Source organism: Lichenostomus cassidix, chromosome 1, assembly GCF_008360975.1.
Source record: "Lichenostomus cassidix isolate B80296 chromosome 1, HeHo_3.0, whole genome shotgun sequence".
Classification (NCBI taxonomy): domain Eukaryota; kingdom Metazoa; phylum Chordata; class Aves; order Passeriformes; family Meliphagidae; genus Lichenostomus; species Lichenostomus cassidix.
In genome coordinates, this window is record NC_139479.1 from 49,893,747 (window position 1) to 49,913,566 (window position 19,820).

At 43.0% G+C, this 19,820-nt stretch overlaps 1 protein-coding gene across 1 annotated transcript; it reads right to left on the bottom strand.

Annotated features, from left to right (window-relative positions):
- Positions 1-693: 693 nt before the first annotated feature.
- KLF5 (KLF transcription factor 5) lies at positions 694-19,430 on the bottom strand. Its single transcript, XM_085058431.1, has 4 exons — positions 18,997-19,430; positions 16,179-17,049; positions 15,011-15,070; positions 694-2,607 (listed from the first exon to the last, which is right to left on the bottom strand). Exons 1-4 carry the CDS (start codon positions 19,213-19,215, stop codon positions 2,429-2,431), a joined length of 1,329 nt encoding a protein of 442 aa, XP_084914557.1. The 5' UTR covers positions 19,216-19,430; the 3' UTR covers positions 694-2,428.
- Positions 19,431-19,820: the final 390 nt, after the last annotated feature.

Genomic DNA, 19,820 nt, shown 5'->3' on the forward strand with positions numbered 1-19,820 from the left:
ATTCACTAGTTAATTGTATTTAATTTGAATATTAAAATTTGACAGTGAATTACATTTAACTGACTCTTTTACTGGTTTTCACATTAATTTCTTTTAAATAGCACATGCCTTTTTTCTTGACGCTTCAAAGAAAGAAGACAGATGTACTCCCAGAGCTGATCATACACAACCACTTGAATTTTTCAAGTGAACTGTACTTCCATCTCCCAAGGGAGAAAAACTGAAAAGGAGACGCCGATATGGTAGGCATTGCATAGTGCTGCTGGGGGATCTTCCTGCCTTTCTAGGGCATGGAAAGACCTTTTTGGGAGAAATTTCTTTTGGTCAACAGTGTCAATGAGTGTGAACAGGTTTAACCATTTTGAAAGTGTGAAGAAATTTGTATACTTCTATACACCCAACAGGTACCTTTGATTTCCAATCATGCTACTGTGGATGGACAACTGCAACCGTTTTCAGGCAACCGTTCACTTCCTTTAAAGTTCAGATGGCAGAAAAACACCATCTCTTATCCCTCCACGTTTATTATTTTCATCAGGGCAGGACGCAGAAGTGCCAGGTACTTTCCAAAGACACAGCCCCTGCTATGTAGAACAGACATTCTTTGCTTAATACTGTCATGATTTCCAGCTTCCACTGCAAAACACAGAACTTTCATTGTCAGAAGCTAGAGAGAGCACACGCACGCACACACACATTAGGCACTTTGTTTTATTTTGCAAAAAAAAAAAGAGTCTTTATATATAAACCATTTCATTCTCTCTCAAAACATTCTACAACTATACAGCTGTTTGCTCCATCATTTGCATAGGAAATACCACAATACAAAAATAAGGTCGGGGGGAGGCAAAAGAAGCAAAACAGCAACCAATTTCTGCATGTGTTTCCACGTATAAACATTTGAAGCCTTACAAAATTATTTACATCGTTTGTCAACTATTTACATTAAGAGCAACATTTCTAACTATAACAAACAAATCTATAATTTATCAAGTATACGCAAAATTGTCTTAAAAAAAAGAGTCTATCATATACCACAAATAAATAAAGACAAACAACAGTTTTAACAAAGCTATGTTTTCCTGCAAGACCCTTTTTTGGTATTTTGATTGTCTATTCTAGCCTTTGGTTGACAGCTTAATATTACGGCTTGTGAAGTTCAGACACTTATTAGGTTTGTTTGGTTTTCTCCTGTTTTCTGGCCAAATCCTACCTGGTCTAACCTCATCTTTGGCCCTTCATCTACAATGTCAAGGCTGAGCACGGTGGATCAAAGTCATTTTTAGCATAAAAGGGCACCATTTCATTGACTCCAGTGGAGTTTCAGCTACTTCTGTCAGCAGTAAATTTTCCCTGCGTGTGTCAATCTGAACAGTGGATTAACTAAACTGCACTGTAATTTTAAACAAAATTACTGTATCCTTTACCTTCTAGTAAATTACATCCAATATCCACATGCAACTAGATCATGCTGGTGCTGAACCAGCTTAACATGTCTGTATATGAAAACTGCATCCTAAATCCTTCTTTTTGAAGTGATACTAAGTTTAGCTTATAGTAAGAGGTTTAACATTCTGTGTTCATTTTAACTATCCCCGTTATTTCAGCTCCCAACATTGACTTTACGGTTCATTCTGCATGTTTTGCCCTTTTAAGCAATCTGAAAACAAAATCCTGCTTTGAATATTCAGTGCACACCATTGAGTTAACAGGTACAAAACATCTGACTAAATTGGTACTATTTTGAGAGGTATTTAAGTAACATTTTTTATAAATGTGCCGTGTTACCAAATGTAAAACAACTGCTTTTTCAGATGTTTCTTAGAAAACTTTTGTATTAAACCTAAAAAGCTGATTTGCGTATTTACAAAATCTTTGTCATAGCAAACATGCAACACACAGAACAAAATGCTTTGTTCTATGGCTGTTAATGAATTTTTCTATGTATATTATATCCACAGAATGGCTTAACATTAAAAAAAAAAACCCACATGTGCTTAAGTATGTCCAGTAAAAACCTGACAGATTACAGTTCATGGCTTTTCCACTGTGTGCATTCATCTGCATCCTCTCGTTTATTTGTTTACTAAACATTGTCACAATAATGACAGTGCTTTGGTCAAAACACTGCGAGAGAAAAAAAAATGTATAAAGCTGCAATGTGTTGAGATCTAATACTTGTAAAGAGATGAAACCTGCTGACTAAAGCCATATACATCATGAAAGCAAACAAACGACCGAACACTCTGGTAATTGTGATACAGTGTCTTCCCTTTTTCTGCATAAATATACAAAATATACATTTCCAGTTTCCTTTGAGATTTCTTTTAAACGGATACACTCAAAAACTCAACTAATTTCAGTTGTACGCCAAGAGTCCTTAGCAAATTGCATAGATACAAAACAGCCTGAAGGAGCAGTCCAGCTCTCAGTTCTGGTGCCTCTTCATGTGGAGCGCCAGGTGATCGGAGCGGGAGAAGCTGCGGTTGCAGACGGCGCACTGGAAGGGCTTTGCCCCCGTGTGCTTCCTGTAGTGGCGCGTCAGCTCATCGGAGCGGGCGAACCTCCAGTCGCAGCCTTCCCACGTGCACTTGTAGGGCTTCTCACCTGGAACAGAGCAGGGGAAGCCAACTGTCAGCTGTCGCTCTTCAGCACAACACTGGTGTGAGCCCGCGCTGAGCGGCATTGCTCTTCGGTTCAAAGAGCAAATAAATTACAAGCAAGGAGCTGACATACCCTAGTTATTCACAGCTCCATTCGTCAGGCCCCAAACTAACAGTCCCTTTGTTTTTTTCAGCAAATTCTGCTCTGGAAAATGGGATTTAATACCTCACTAAAATGTATGGCACTTTCAAACATGCAAATTGGAGACAGCCGTGGCACAGAAATGCAGAGTTAAAAAACCTGCATGAGACCAAAATATGCTCCTTTACACTCACCCTAGCATGAGAGGGAGTAGGGAAAAAAAAGCAGTCTCATGTGACAACCCAGCCTGGTTTGTAACTTACACTTGCACCTTTCAAAAATGGGTAAGTTAAGTTATATAGTGCTTTTTTAAGAGGTTTGAAATGGGAAGAAGGACTTCTGTAAGGATTCTTTGCAATGTGCAGATCTGTTCAAGAGCTTCTGACGTGTGAAGAAAGGGGCACAGTGTGTTACAAACACAACGGGGATAGTATTTTCTAAAATGTCACAAGCAATAAAAACTTGTGGTATCCTGCTTGGGGCTACCTACATATAGGAGAAAGCACCTCCAAGTCTGAAGCACCCATTTTCAGAATGAAATGTCTTTCATCAGGTGCTTAAACATCTGTATTTTAGTGGTGGCAAGTGCTTGCTGTCTTCAGCAATCTGTACTGATGTAGGAGGAGCATGGTATCCCTGAAAACTTGCTGTGTTACAGCAGCGCTGAATACAACTTCAAAATATCCACCTAGTCTTGAACACACTGGCCCAAGCACCTGAAATGTTTGCATTCATCCATTTTAGAGACAGAAACATGGTATTTTAAGCATGCCTACAATTTACAGGTGTTTGTTGAAGGGGGAGAAATATGAAGTCACAAAGCCATGATGATTTCTGCATGAAACCAGAATTTTACAAGGCTACTTGCTCAGGAGCTTGTGAGGTCATGGTGTTACCATAAAGCACACTTCCTATCAATGAAGAAGCTAATGTTTGATGTTGTTTGACAAAAACACCTTTCAGTTGGGAGAGTGAATTGCTATCTATATATTTTCTATGAATTTGACCCATTTGGCAAGAAGAGAAAGAAAAGCGAGTGTGTCGAAGCACTTGGCTGTAGCTCCATCTGGAGCAGAAACAGACCAAAGCTGAGCGTTTCAAACAATTCTTTCTAATCCATCTTACAGATCTTCTGTATCTCCACTGGTCCCAAACCTTTACCCTGACAGTCCCAATCCTACTGCAGTGTGAAGTGCCCCCTACTTTCCCGTTTTACCACCACACAAGCACATGAAAGAAAGACAGAAGCTAGTATCCTGCAATCAGTTGTTTATTTCGCATCAGTTATGCAGGTAACACCATTTGAGAAGCTCCAGAACATTACTTCAGAGACTCTTATTTAGCATGCAGATGAAATTATGAAACTGTTTTGGTCTGGTAGTTTCTACTGCTTCGTCAGATCAACTATCAACTTTTCACCTACTACTGAGAGCAGAACCAGCCCTTTGTTCACAGTGGGGATGCGACTTTGTACTGGCAGGTGTTGTCACAACCAGAACCAGACCTTTTCAAGAATAACTAACTGCCCACCCACTCAACAATCTCTTTGCATAAACAGCAACTGGGATTTATTGAAATGATGGTGGAAACATAACATCCCTTAAGAAAAACAAGAGCCCAGCATCATCTCTCACAGAATTTGTAATTATTTGGTGGATCGCAAATCAGAACAGGAATCTCAAGAGATTTCCATCATAGCTGAATTTACTCTGCTTGAGTAAATTCTGAATTTACTCAGAGTAAATACTGATGCTGATTGAAGACTGGAATCATCCATCATATAGGATTCTTTTTTGCTCCATGCAACACATACTAAAATTTAGATTTTATTCAAACCCAGTGTGTAAAGCTTTTTTAACACCAGTGAAGCCGACTAACACATTTGGTCTTCACAGTAGAATGACAGGAAAGGTCCCTATTCAGTGAGGGATCTTTTGCACTATATAGACGATCCTCAATATGTTTTAACTGCGTTATTAATGGAGTCTGTAAAAGCCTGTGTTGCTGATCCAAAGGCAAAACACCTGGGAGATATCTTTGAACACTATGTGTTAAAACAGACGTGCATACACGGAGGTTACACAAAAGCATTACTCCTGCATTTGAAGTGTTTTAATTTAGAGGCAGTGTATTTACTTCTTTTCCTCCTCTCTTTCTCCTTTTCTCCCTATTTGCTTTAAATTCTTCTTTAGAAGTCTTTGCTCAATACTGCCACATTATACTTGATGCTGAACTCGCAGTCCTGTGAGCCCAACACCCTCACTGACCAGGGAGAGCATACACAGTCCAAATGATTCCTCTAAGGTTTTGCAGAACCATATAAGGAATGACAGAAAATGTAAAGAAGGCAGGAAAACAGCACTAGTTAACAAAAGCCTAGGAATACCCAGACTGGACTGGAATGGGGACCAGAGATTAAAATCTGTGTCCAAGTCTGGCACCGAGGAGGTATGAAGTACGTGACACTTCCACCAAGTGTTGGACTACGCTGCACTGTAAAAGCAGCCTCAGAGTTGTCCTGTGTAGGTGGTACCTGACCCTGTCAGAGTCCAAACAACAACAAAAAGAAGCTGTGCCCTGTTACAACTTTTGCTAACACGCTATCAGTGCCAGCATGTGTCATGAAGGCTCCCGGCACAGGAAGCGCCAGTGTGCCGGCAGTCTGGGCAGCGGGGATCCCTGTGCCCTGCTGGGTGCCACAGCGTCCCAGTCAATGCTCAGTCCCACAGCCAGAACCTCCATCAAACTCCAGGGCACTCAACTTTTTAGAGACACTGCTCAGAAACTCACCATGCTGTCACAGTCACGTCAGTGCCTGCCACAGCCATGAATCCTCCTGGGCAACTGCGGTGCTCTGGGGAAAAGCTCCGGCAGTGCCATGCAGAACAGCACCGCTCCGCCTTGCTGGCAGTCCTCTGCAGACCTGAGCTAAACCAAGGGGATGAGCAGAGGCAACGAGCTGGTGCCTCGCTCAGATTGTTTTAATAGTGTTACTTTTATGTACTGGAAATTAAAGCCAGAAGGCTGCTTTTAACCCCTGCTTTGGCCAACAGTGAGAACTGGAAAATGTATTTTTAGTGCCAGTGTAGAGGCCCGGATTATTTTGAATAAATCCTAGGGGTAAAATACTGAATATCTATGTTTGTAATGCTAGTTTCCGTTGGAAAGTTCTATTTAAGAACTGAATCAATTTCAAATGTTTTCCTTTTGGGCACGGAGAAGGGGGGTAAAAAAAAGTAGGTGGAGATTATTTTTGCTCCTTTAGAGAAAGCACAGCAACTAGCTGGTAGTGTTTTCTCTCTCTCAACCTATACACATGCTTTTTGTCATTTAGGAGAAATGAGAATTTGGTTAAAGTTCCTGCAAGCGAGGGAAAAAGAGTCTCATATATTTTCTGAAGTGATCCTACTTCTTTGCTACTCTGACTTTAAAGCTGTGAGAAATCTGGGTTGAAGACATACTTTTTTTAAAAGCAGGTATACACAACAAGGGACACTGAATCCTTTATCCACTTGTTTTCGTTGGCTACATAGTAATGTAAGATTTATTTACTTTAATGATTGTGCGAAATACAGTAGCTGTAAAGTTTCAGAAGTATTTGGTTTTCCTCCAGTAATTTAGGGCTTCTATAGGGTGTTAAACCAAGAATGCCACTGGTCATCAAATACGAGGGCAGTACGGCTCAGTTACTGGAACACGATCGCGGTATCAAACAGATATTTCACTGTAAAAGCAAGAAAACAGCTAACTCCTCCACTTCAGGGGAGCTTCCACGGGATTTGTTAGAATGTCAACACTGTTCAACTAAAACACCATGGAGGAAGCTGGTACCGATTTCCAGCCAAATAGCACACTCCAACCCTTTCTTCCCAAGCCAGAAATATTATACACAGCACTTCTGGGAAACAGAACTGCTTTCCTTTAAATTATACTTCAACAGGATAGGGATTTCATAAGTTTAATTGGATTTCTGCACAACCTCCTTCCAGTATCAATGATTTAAAATATTTTGCTAGGCTTATACATCACAAAATATATTTTTTAAGTTCTTGAGCTCTTAATATGTATCCATTCTTCAGTTTTAAAAAAATACATTTGTGGAGCATGAGACTGAGACTTGTATTTGAGCACAGAAATTTTAAGCCCTAATGTTTAGTTTGGAAGGTCTTTTAAAGAAAGCACGCAGCAAGAGATAAGGGAGTTTAACCTGAAAGGAGACTATTTTGCTTCCAATGTGCCTATTTGTTATTAAAAAATTACTTATAACGCTGTGAGATTGCAAGGATGTCAAAAAGATGTTTAGATATCCACATATAACATGCTACGCTAACCAGCCACTTCAACAGATAAAACCTCCGCCGGTAGATCCCACGGTTTGGGTTTTTTATCCATGCCACATGAGAGTGGTCCAGACCTGTGAAGGACACTGTGTTGCCTCTTCTCCCTTCCATCTATCTCCTTCTGATTTAGTTGTGTCAAAATGCACCCACTGCTTTCCTAACATTTAATTCCAGTCTCTGGCAGTGACCCTCATGGCTGTGCTCATTTTGGTTAAGGCACAGTGCCACCAGTGGGGGGGTGATGGTCACTTTGAAGACACCCTCTACCTTCGACACGCAGCCTCTTCTCAAGAGCATGTTTCTGTTTAAAATTGTTAGGAAAAAAGCAAGTCACTGACAGCCTCCATTACTGATGAATCTCCCCACTTACAAGGAAATAAGCTTCCGTATTTCACTGAAAAGTTTTATGATTATATTTCTTCAATTCACTGCTAGGATGGCTTTCTTTAAAAATAAAGTTGTAAACAGCAGAGGCTGGATTTTCAAACCTAAAGTTAGGTAACCCTATTGGTATGCAGAAATCCAAATACAGGTACTACACCAGCCAATGCCTGCAATTTCACTTTTTTCCTATCAGAAATTTCTGTCAAGAGCAGTGAGTTTGGAGCTTCCTCAAGGAATAAAAACCAGCTTGCTTTTCAGAGACTCCAAAATTACAGCACCTGATTACAGCCCATAATGGTATAAAAGTAAAAAGACATCCCCCCCACCTCCAGCCTGGTCATTATTTTAATGTTACTTGTGTTTATTATGGAACTATTCCTAGTGGCAAGTGGTTGACCTTAAAAATATTCAACTAGGTGTGATAAAATTGTGACAGGCAAAGCAGAAGTTTCTGCAGCAAAACTGCACCAGTTATGTACACAGCCTTTATCATGTTCAGCTTTAAAACCAATTACTAAAAAGATTTATGTTGTCTCAATGCTTTGTGGTGCATTTGTTTTCAAATTTTTCCCATGTTAACATCAGTCATCTTAATTCCCTGACATGCTATAGTCTCAAATTTTAGAAAAAAATAAGAAAAAAGGAAATTTTTTTTTCTGTTTTAGTTTGCTTGAAATAGTGTTTCTCTAGCTCACATTGCAGCACCATAGTTTTAAACTCTGACTGGGTGACTGGACCTGGAAGTAGTTACTGGGGTGTATGTCTGCAAGCATTCAGAGGTTTTTTTCTCCCAACATTTACCTAAAATCAGACATTCTTTCTGTTGGTGACCAAGTGGTGAGTGCTGTAGTCATCATTAAAAGCAGCTTCTTGGTTTGTTTTGGTTTTTGGTTTGTTTTTTTTTTTGAGAAAGAACAGAAAGCAGAATTTTCAAAAAAAAATAATCCCTCGGGTGTTTAAAACCTCTTTAGGGCACTAAAATTCTCAGTTGACCAAGATGGAGATGGATGAGAGGGCTGACAGCACACAAGGTACATCCAGCTTATTCTGTGAGTAACAAAACAAATTTAGTCCTTGAAACATACATCCAACAAATGAAATGAATCAGCAACACATGCTGCACACTTAAATGCAATAAAGTCTCTGCCTAGTATAGCAATGGCTAAAGGGTGACCATTAAATACTACTTCACAATGAAACAGCATTTTAAAGAATTCTGTAACAGAGAGCTTTGAGCTCAGCTCAAAGTTCGATCACTGATAAATGAGGCACGAATGGGAATAAAAGATAACTGACTGGTGATCAAAGAGGACAGTGAAAAGAATTCACTTTGTGACTACAGAGGTGCAAAAGGCATTACCTTCTCAGCACTCCCACCAGTGCTTGAAGCACACTTATTTTGCTAAGTGTTGTCTTACGCAGTTCAAGGATTAGTGGGGAATCTTGACTGGCCTGTGCAATGGTTTATTTTCTTTCTGGTATAACAATCTGTCTTAACAGAGGTGGTCTCTCTTCAAGGAGATATGCAAACAAAGAGGAAAGGAATTTTTTTTAAGTAGGTTTATAAGAAATCCATGCCATTTGGGGTGCACGGCTGTGTCTACACATCCTGTGCTGAAGAACACATTTCCTCACCTATGCCTGTGGTACAAGAATGGCTCTTTAGCTCTCTCACCAATAATACTGGCTTTTGTACAGTCAGATAAGAGGTGCTCTTAAAATGTAATTTATTAAGCACATACTGTAGACTTCCAGATTTCCATCTACTGTATGCATACACACACACCAAAAGAAAAAAAAATTAAAGCAATACATTAAAGCTATTTTAACTCAAAGAGAAGCACTGTACACTTGCCAAAATCAAAGGTTTTAATATGTCCTTAATCAGAGTTGTTAGAGATCCCTGAATATAAATAATGCAGCCTGACAGAACAGGAATGCTGCTACCAAGATACTCAGACTAAACTAGGACATTACTTAAATGTTTCTAATCTTTCACCAATGGGAGGTGCAGGTCATCTAACAAACAACAAGCAACACACTACCCTGCTGGAACCAGGAGTCAATCGTCGCAGTCAAGCCTCACAAATTAATTACAATAAGGAATGTCTGATCAAATAATGGAAAGTTTTAATCACTGGCAATTGCTGTGAATCTTGGGACTTTATTAGCCTATGTAGGGCGGTCTCAAAATGAACTATATTTAAAGCCAGTCTCTTAGGTCAACAGTTTCCTTATCAAGAATCAAATATCCTGGAACTGAAGTTTAATCCTCTCAGGGAGCAATTGACAGAAACAACAGGTTTTTTTAAGCTTTCATGCTTAGAGGGACTTTCTAGGCTTTTAATCAAAAAGAAAATTTTAAGCTTTTCTTTTCAGTGTCTAAAATCTAACAGGAATACCCTCACCTGACACCTTGGAATTCAATTCCTGCTTCATAAAAGTTTTATGCTGGATGCCAATGTGGATGATATTTAAATAAAATTTAGGTTTATGCTGCTAAGATTTCACCCTCTTTTGAGCGACACATTCAAACACTTCTCATTCAGCTTATGACTGCAGATAAAGAACCAGACCAATTATTCCCAAGGCCTGTGATCATTCATGAAGTGTTTGAAAAAAATGCATTATTTTCCCTTAAACTGTGGTTTGCACAGAAAAATAATGTACTTCCATTTCTCACACAGGCAACTAATGGATTTAGCAGAATTCATAAATAAAAGATACTAACATACCCTTCAGCAGTGTCTGCACTTTAATGCACTTTGTCAACAGTTTTATTTAACTCCCTTCCACTTTTCCTTATGGTCTCTATCAATGATGGCATTTACTGACAGCTCCTTAAAGTGTAATCTATGCAACTGACTCATCTAACAGGTCAAAGAAGCAAGATCTGCACAGAAATATTACTTAATTGCTGTTTTCAGGATTTCAGGATGAGGTTTGCTATGTGCATGCAAGGCTGCAATCATGAGCAAGCAGAGTCTTTTGAGGCCTCCATTCCTCACTTGTGCACTGTGAATGAAATCCCTCACCAAAGTCTCAGTATGATTTGAGTTTTCCCAATGTGCTTTTCTTCCAGCAGGAGTCAAACTACTACTTGTCTTCCCTTCTGAAGCAGGGGCATCCTGAATTTCCAGGCACCACTGTTAACAAGTGTCCCTATACAGGTACGGGGAACTGAGAGTGCCACATCCCAGGGACTGCTGAAGCCCACTGCTTACAACTGGGTCTAATTCTGGATCTATTGAGGCAGACATCTAAAATAAAATAAAATGTTTAACACCTTGAGGAACTGCACAAGTCAGCAGCTGTTCCATGCCTACATAAACATCTGAAATAACCAGGGACAGTGGAAGTATTTTGAGTGCATCTCATTAGAGAAATGCCATTTCTCTTGACTTATCTCGGCTTCCACTTCCCATCACCAAATACAAGCTAGATCTATAGATAGAGATGAAATAGTTCTGCAGTTAATGCTAGAAACTATTAATGGCAAGCCCACCATGTGACCAGAGAACATGCCTGTACAAAGACTCTGTATACGGAAAACCAATATGCAGCTGGAAAATGTCCTCAATGTGCGTGCCTTGATATGTTCAAAACAATGACAGATCTTCCTCTTAAAAACATACACAATTCTGAAGCGTGCAGCTGCTCACAGAAATAATAAAACCCCCCTGACCCTGGAGCCCGCTGTTCTGCAGCATTACAGGTAGTGTACAGGTATGGTACTCCAGGTGCCCACATAGCCAACACTCAGCTTCCACAATCCAAATGTCTGGCATATACAGAAATCTAAAAGGCTGTGTTATAGGACTGCTGTTTCTAAAGGATTACTTGGTATGTATGTAGCTATTCGGATGCCAGAAGAACTGAATGACATTTATCTGCAATACACAAGTAACTGATTTTCCCGGACATTTGGCACATATTTCAATCTGGACATGTAGCTGTTATGCCAGAGCTTTAAGGTAGCTTTGCTGCTGAACAGCAACAAATGCACAACCCCCTCAGATATTGTATACTGCAGTTGCACAATGCCAGGTACAAAACGAAACTTGTTCCATGATGAACAGGTTAAATTATTTTGGAAGAAAATCCCTGCTTCAAAGGGTCAAAATATCCAACCTGTTTTAAAAGATGTTCCAACAGGTACTTTAAAATAGTGAATACAATTTTACCTGTTTCAGAAACAACATCAAATTCAGGTATCACACGGAAATATTTCAAGGTATTAAAATGTACCATACATCTGCTCCAGAACTGCATGGAAATGGACAGAAAGTGTTCTGTATCTTTTCAACATTTGAACCTTTGCTCATATTCTGTTTCGGGGTTGCCAGTTTACCAAATTTTTACCAAAATTTATTTAATCACTTACAAACGCTAAAGCATTACATAGGGGAAGAAAAACGTGTGCCTGCTTCAGCAACTGGTACAAATACATAACCCTATCTTAGCTCTTAATGGGAATGCTGCATTCCTGATCAACAGCAAGAGTCCAATGTAATTACATTAAATCAGCATAACTGTATCACTTTATACCAGCTGACTTGGTGTAAGGTAAACAGCTTGGGAACACCTAGGAAGAAAAATATATGGGATTTTTCTCTTGCCCATTACCTATACTTTTATTTCGATGTAATTTATAAAGTCTGACAGTGTGTTCATATCTGAACCAAAAAAAGAAAAAAAGAGGCTACAGCCTACATTCCATCTATCAAAAGTAACATTTCCCTTAGTTTTGTTCTCAAAAGAACATCTACTAAACTCAGGCAAAGCCTTTCAGAAGAGAAAGGCTGCTAAATAAATACTGTGAAAAGGCTGAGATTTTCCAATACAAAAGGAAAACCATAAGGTCTGTCTTGACTTTTAATGGCAGACAAACTTTGCTGCAGGCTCTTTTATTTTAAGATGACAGATTGCTGAGAAGGGCGGGGACTGGTTGGGATGAGAGAGAGACTGCAGCCAATTTTAAAAGGTATTGTTAAGAAACTAAGAATAAGGAGAGAACAACTTCAGTGGTCCATGATTACTAAAGAACGGGTTTAGCCAGATAAACAGGTCTGCTATCCCCGAAGGGATTTGAAAGCATATCACACACAACTTTATTAAAATGGATTACGTGACATTTGCTTTAGACTTTGAAGGTAAAAGCTTCACGAAAGTCCTTCAAAATTGTTTTTAAAACTAAAAAATCAAAACTTATTAGTGCTGTATGAATTCACAGTTCTGGGGGGATGGGATGACAGAGGCACACGCCCTAACTTAGCCCTCGGCATCGAGTCCTTTGGAGATCCATAGCGAGATTCCCTGGCACTCTGGGGGAGCTGAGCAACTTCACAGGTTTCCCTGAGTTTTGCCCCCCTTTACTTTTTAACATTCCTTAATCGATCAAACACTAAGTCAGAGATCTAGCTCTTAAAACACACTTCAACTGTATGTTCAGGCAGAGATGACAATCGATGCTGGGAAATCTTCAAGTATGAAGTGAATATTCAGGAGAGTTAAACTAATCCAAGCTCTGAAATACTGCAGGTAACAGGATACGGACTCACATTCTTGCATGTAATGCACGCTTTAGACAGTTTATCCCTTCATTCACCTCCCCAGAAGACCCTTTGTATTACAGACCTGCTTAAGTTCACTAGATTTTTATCTAAAACAACATTCTTGTTTCCATGAATACATCAGCTCCTCTGACCTTTGCACATTTATCCACATTTCTAGGTAAAAAAGTGAAGGCAACAATAAACATTAGTGACCCTAAGCAATATACGCTAGCAATGAGCTATGTATTTCTATGCATACAAGAACTAACTCTGTAAACCCTGAAGTCATTACTACTCAAGGTACAGAAAAAGATACAAACTGATTTTTAAAAGGAAACACATTCATTTCAAATGCGGTCTATGTAATGTTAATGTTTAGACTAAAGCTTTGCTTTTATCTCTGTTCCTAGCTATTTTATAATAGCAATCAAGATATTTAAAACTGGTATTTAGTTCCTGGTTGGAGTGTGCAACTGGAAATTGTACATTTAAATTTACAGATTATTTATTAAAGGGGGATTCTACTCTCTGACACTACTCAGATTTACAGCCTCACGAAAATATCCCTTTCTTACTAAACTTACTGCTAGGGAGTGATTATATATTAAAAATATTTTTAACAGTGTTGGTGTTTACTCTGTTATTAATGCAAAACAATCATCTTCTACAGTTGTTTTTAATTTTTCACTGTACAACAGGTAACTTTCATTTCTGAAAAAGGACTCCCTTAGTAACAGTTAGCCTGGATATACGCAACTTCTTTACAATAATCTAACAATCCATTTATTTATAACAGCGGTTGAACAGAAGACCTTGTTTCCATAGAGATAGTGAAACATTTTGTTAAATCATAGCTCAGGACAAGTTTTGATTTAAGCTTAGGTGAAAACTCACTCCTTGAACAGCACAGCCGTAGTGCTGACAGTCTGCTTCAATAACCAAGTTGCTTGAACCGTGACTCTTGTTTTGCTCTGATTCTAAGCCCATGCATAAAAAAAACGGGGCTCATACTCACTTCTGAAAACATGAGTTGTAGCCCTCTCGTTTAACTTCTTTAAAAAACCAGTCATGTGCTTTTTACTGGCTTAGCATAAGTAGTTCTGTACCAAGATCCCCGCAAAGAACTGTCCTAAACAGTTTCTGTCATGCTGGTAGTGAGCTATGTTTTCCTCCTCTCCATCTCTCCTTCCTCCCCCTGCCTCAGCAGGTGAACTCTTGGGAAGAGCATCTGGGGCAGTTCCACCTCCCAGCCACTGTCCTCAGCACTCACAGCTCCTGAACCCACACACAGCCAACACCATTCCCAGCTCCGCTCCTCGTGCCCAGGAACAGGGACTGCCTCTGTAGCTGCAGACAGAGCTTCATCAGGTACAAAAAACAAGTGTGACGCACTGACACTTTTAATTTACTCCATTTTAATGTCTTTTCCAGACAGGAAAAAAAACTGAAATTATGTCCTCTTTTTTAAAAAATAAATATGGAGAACCACTTGTCTGTCAAAAAAATTAAAATGTCCACTTAATGCCAAGGATGAGGTAAATGGACATATCTTTGGAGTTTTCATGACATTACTGAAAAATTCTAAGATTAAATAATTTTAAAAGGTCAGCGAGAAATCCCAAGCCAGAAAATTCTATCTACTCAGATAAATCTTCAACAGTAGAATGTGTTTACTATGTTTAATTCACTATTAAAAAAAGACCTTTTTTCCCCTTTTAACACTTTAATGGCATTTTAGACTGAAAAGGAAAGTTTCCATCTACTTTACTGCCAGCTCTTTTGAGTTCTGTTGAGATTACATAAAACTGCATCAATAAAGAAATTTCACTTCTCATTGACCAATCCTCAAATTTTCATAGCTGAATTGCTAGTCTGTCCACAGCACTTCAGAGAAAACAGGGAGAAGCTGGCAGACCGAATGTGCTCGCTTTCTCAGAAAACACACCAGCCACGAGCGAACGAGAGACAGCGAGTGTGAGTACATACCTGTGTGAGTTCTCAGGTGCGCTTTTAAGTGAGAAGACTTTGTATAAACCTTTGTGCAGCCTAAAACAAAACAAAAAAGCAGAGGACCTTCAGTAGGGAGAACAGAAAGACTCCACACTACGTTTAAAATTCCTCACTCATTGCTGGGGTGCAATCTGGACACATTTAAGTTTACTATTTTCTGGCATCATCTTTGCCAGTTAGAAGTAAAATTTTATACACAATGCTCCTATAGATATGTTGCTTCACGCAGAAAAGAGAAAAACATGTATGTTTCTGGTAGGCTTACTGCTTTGTAACATAGTATTTGGCCAATAGCTGCTACAATCTATGTACAGTAACACCTGCTACAGAAGTCAACTACTCAGCAGGGAGGGATAATTTTTTTTTTTAAATTTCCAAGAGGAGTTGATCAAGTCAGACTCTGTGTCATCACCACCCAGGGCTCAACGTAACTCTTCCACTGGCATTTGTCACACAGCACACCGAGGGGGTGATATGGCACCCAGAGTTATGTTGGTTAAGGGGGAGCAGCAATTGCTCTCTGCGCTACAAAGGGCGAGCACGTCTTGGATTTGGGATCACGTACTACGTGGAGGCACACGTTATAGACAGGTCCCTCTTCCCCTGCAGTGTAAAAGGCAATCCATCTCTCGACAATTTTCAGAAATGGATTTAATGGATTTATGAGGGCAGCTGAATCTCTTGTTCATAAAAGGGAAGAATGGCTGTGGCCTTGGCTACGGGGAGCTGAAATTATGCTTGCAGTGCCAGAATATTCATACTGAGCTATACTGCATTGGACAAACTGAGTACCTGCTCCATCATGGGTATTGGAATACTGAGAGCAGGAGCTGCAAAGTCACACTGACTTGCATTAGCAAAGACCGTAATTTTTATTTTTTATAGAGTCCAAATTTTGTAACATGGTAAAATGAGCTCAAGAGAATGACAAATAACATGAAGAGTATCTTACTGAAAGAATGCGAGAGTGTTCCACTCAAAATAAAACGACAACGAAGAGAAATTCTACTTGGACAAAAAAGTATTTGATTCTCCCTAGGTGTAGACCACAGCTAAAGAAAACCACTTAAACCTCATCCATGATTATTCACCCCTTTTTTTTTTTTATTGCAAGAGCTGGGATTTTCTGGCACAGATTGCTTACCAGGGTAGTCACAGTAGTGGATACGTCTTTTCTCCAAATCTGGGTTACTTCTCCTGTTGTATCTGACAGGCTGGATGTTCTGGGGGGTTATGGGCAGAGTCGCTGGTAAATTCGGATTGTGAATCGCCAGCTTGGAAGCTATAGTTGCGGCGTATGATGGAGGAGGGGTTAAATTCTGCAGCATCTCTGCTTGTCTGTCTGGACTTCCAGGCTCTGAGCTTGGGGGCGAAGGAGGGAAGTAAGTGGCCTGCTGCTGCAGAAACTGGTTTGGCATGGTGTAGGTACAGGGGGGGATGCCCTGGAACTGTTTCATCGCAGTCTGTGGAACAGCCGAGGAGAGCGTGTTAAGGCCCGCCATGGCTGAGGGCATCGAGACATTGTTAAGGGAGTCCATCACGGCTGCCTGAGGAGTGGTGCTGGGCATGTCTAAATCCGGTGAGCTCAAGAGCTGATACAACTGGCCTTGCTGGGGCGTGACGGAAAGATGGACATCTGGAGTAGGAAGCTCCTGCTTGATGAAAATGTTGTTCACATCGGGAGTTTGGTGGGAGCTGAAGATGCTGGTAAATTCGGGGAGGGCCTGAGTGGGAGCAGGGGCAGGGGCAGCAGTTTCGTTCTGGTGACTGAAGATGGTGACTGGCTCTGTTTTGATGTGGGTTACACAGGGTCGCTGAGATTTGTACAGGCCAGTTCTCAGGTGGCTGATGTCGGGGAGGAAGACGTTCATGTTGATGCTGTAAGGCAACCCTTCGCTGTCAGTGAAGAACTGGTCTACAACCGAGGCACTGTCTCTTCTGTACTTCTTATGTTCGGGGATGACGGGAACGGGCGGGAGCTGAGGTGCCAGGTATTTCTCCATTTCACATCTTGTCTACAAAGACAAAACAGACCATAATCCACACGATTTGTTACCAGATAAGAAACATGATGGTATCCAAGTCATGCGAGGCTTTACAAATAAAAGGCAATACTATTTCAGCCAGCCACAAGACACCTACAGAGGAAGTTATGAACGCTCACACTACTGAAAACCTGCCTTTTACAATCAGCACACTGATCAACATCATCAAGGACAAGGAGATAAAATCATGGCACAAGCCGTTCACGCATTAAGACCGATCTGATGTTTCAGCATACGCAAACTTTTCATCTTTTATGCCTAAAAGACAGTGCGAGGCACTAAAGTGACAGGCGATGTGCCTAATCTGCAGATCTCCTGCTCTGGAATTCACTGCTTGAGCAGGGTGACTGCCTATCTGTTTCACCCGCTTCTCTTTGAAATGCTAACTCTAAAAGCCACATCCTCAGCTGACTATTTGAATACTAATACTTCAAATAGTGTTTTCATATATATATATATATATATATATATAAAAATATATACACACACACACACATATATATATTCCATACTTCCATGATTTTTCATCCCTAGAAGAACGGTATTTAATTAGAAATATGACACCAAAGTGTAAAGTTATTAATAATACCGAATAAAACGAAGACGGGCTGACTACACCAGAGTACTCATTGTGTAAAGTGTCTCCAAGACTACACTAAAACCAATAATAATCTATGCAGTGTATAATTGGCTAATAGCGTGATAAACATGTCCCTATCCATGCCTCGGTTCTCGGAGAGCTCTTTAATTACTGGAAAATCATCCTCTTAGCACAGTAGTGCGAGGGAATCCGTGGGTGGCTGGAGCCCTATACATTACTGGTGTACAGTCATCGGCAAAACATTTATCATGCACTCTCCAGTGGGCAAATGCTACATTCCCCCCTGCCCTGTCAAGAGAGCGCTCATACCAGACCCGTTTAGCACCCCGCAAGCGAAAGCAGCTGACAAACAACAACTCTGCCCGAAAGTGGATTTTAGAACCTTTCTTCAAAGACCCCCGGTAAACACCACAAACAAACACAGCCGCCTTCCCGTCCCTTTGATCTGGATCTGCCCCGACATGCCAGGCTACTTTTTCCAGCTCTTGTTTACGAGTCGAGGGCAGCTCGCTTTGAAGACGGGGAGTTATTTACTCCTTGGGGAAGACACCACCGAAAGGCAGCTCCCGACAGAGCGCTGCCCGGCATCGGGGCTCCCTGCCCGCCGACTCGGGGGACGCCGGTGCCTCGCAGAGTGCGGGGAGCCGCCCCGGAGCGAGCACCGTCCGCGGACTGCAGCCCGGCTGCGCTCGGCGCCTTCCCGCTTTTAGCTCCTCCAGCTGTTTGCCTGCGGATCGCTCCCAAACAGCCTCCTGGGACAGGCACAAGTCCTGGGAAGTCCCCCTTACCCGGTGCGTCGCGTGCTCTCCCCCCCCCGCCCCCCGAACATGACTCCGTGCGTGGGCGAGGAGGACAGGCGGCCGCTCTAATTCTGCCGCCGGGCAAGTGCGAAGGCAGCAGCTGTAGCTTTCAACACACCCGCGGGGGCAGCCCCGCTCCCCCCGCCGCCCCGGGACGGCCCGGCCGCCACCTCCCGAGCCCGCGCCCCGCCTCGGCCCCGGCCGCCTCGCCGCGCTCCGCCGGCGGGAACGCGGGAGCGCTCCCTGCTCCGCACGGGCGGGATGGGCGGCGTGGCCGCTCCCCCGCACACGCACACGCATATACACACACACCTACACACATATACACACACACACTCTGCCGCTGTCGCCGCAGCCCCGCACTTCGGTGTCCGCCGCCCTCGCCCCGCAGCCCGGCCCCACCCAGTCCCGCCCGCCCCGCAGCGGCCGCTCCCGCCGGGGCGAGGCGCGGTGCCCGGGGTGCTGTGCGGGCATCGAGAGCCCACGGGCGGGCTGCGAGCGCTGCCCGCCGCTTACCTGCACCATCTCCTCCGCCGGCAGGGTCGCGCCGCCGCCTCCTCCGCCGCCCCCCGGGTGCTGCTGCTGCGGCGGCGGCGGCTGTTGCTTCAGGTCTTCTCCGGGGAAGATCGCTGCCTCCCGGGCTCCCAGCACGGGCTTGAGCTGCGCAAACACCGGCTCCTCGGGCTGCTGCACGGGGCCCAGGCGGGCGCTCATGGTCAGCACCCTGGTGGCCATGGGGCTGGCGGCGGGCGCGGCGCGGACGGGCTGCCCGCCCCGGCGCAGGGCGAGTGACCCGCGGGCGGCTCTGGGCGGGCGGGCGGCTCTGGGCGGGCGGGCGGGCGGTGGCTACTCGTGCGCTCACTCCCCAAGAGCACCAGCCCCGAGCGCATCCACTCCGCTGTCGTCAGTGCCTCCGCCTGTACCTGGCCGCGGGTATCTACCCGGTGACACACGCCCGCCTCTATTTCACCCTACTCCACCCCCAGCCCCCCCTATACCCCACCCAGCCCGGAGAGGGGGCCGGCCCTGCCGCCCGCCCTGCCTACGGGGAGCGCGGGCAGCTCCTCCCCGCAGCACAGCGCAACGCAGCCCGGCCCGCTCCGGCCCTGCCCCGCAGCGGCGGCGAGAGCGGCCGCGGTCCCGATCCCGGTGCCGGTGGCAGTGCCGCTCCGGCAGGGCGGTATCGCCCGGCCAGCAGCCGGGGAGCGGTGCCCGGCGCAGAGTCCCCGGGCAGGAGCGGCCGGCGCGGCGCTCGCCCCGGAGTGGAAGCGGCTTTTCAGCAAGTGCGGCGCTCCGCCGAGGTTTCTCTCGTGCTTTTACTATTATTTATAGTCTTGTAA

Coding starts and splice junctions, on each gene's coding strand:
- KLF5 (XM_085058431.1), bottom strand. CDS start 19,215: ATGGCCACCAGGGTGCTGACCATGAGCGCCCGCCTGGGCCCCGTGCAG. Junction 17,050..18,996: donor CGGCGGAGGAGATGGTGCAG/GTAAGCGGCGGG, acceptor TTGTCTTTGTAG/ACAAGATGTGAAATGGAGAA. Junction 15,071..16,178: donor CCACTACTGTGACTACCCTG/GTAAGCAATCTG, acceptor GTTTTGTTTTAG/GCTGCACAAAGGTTTATACA.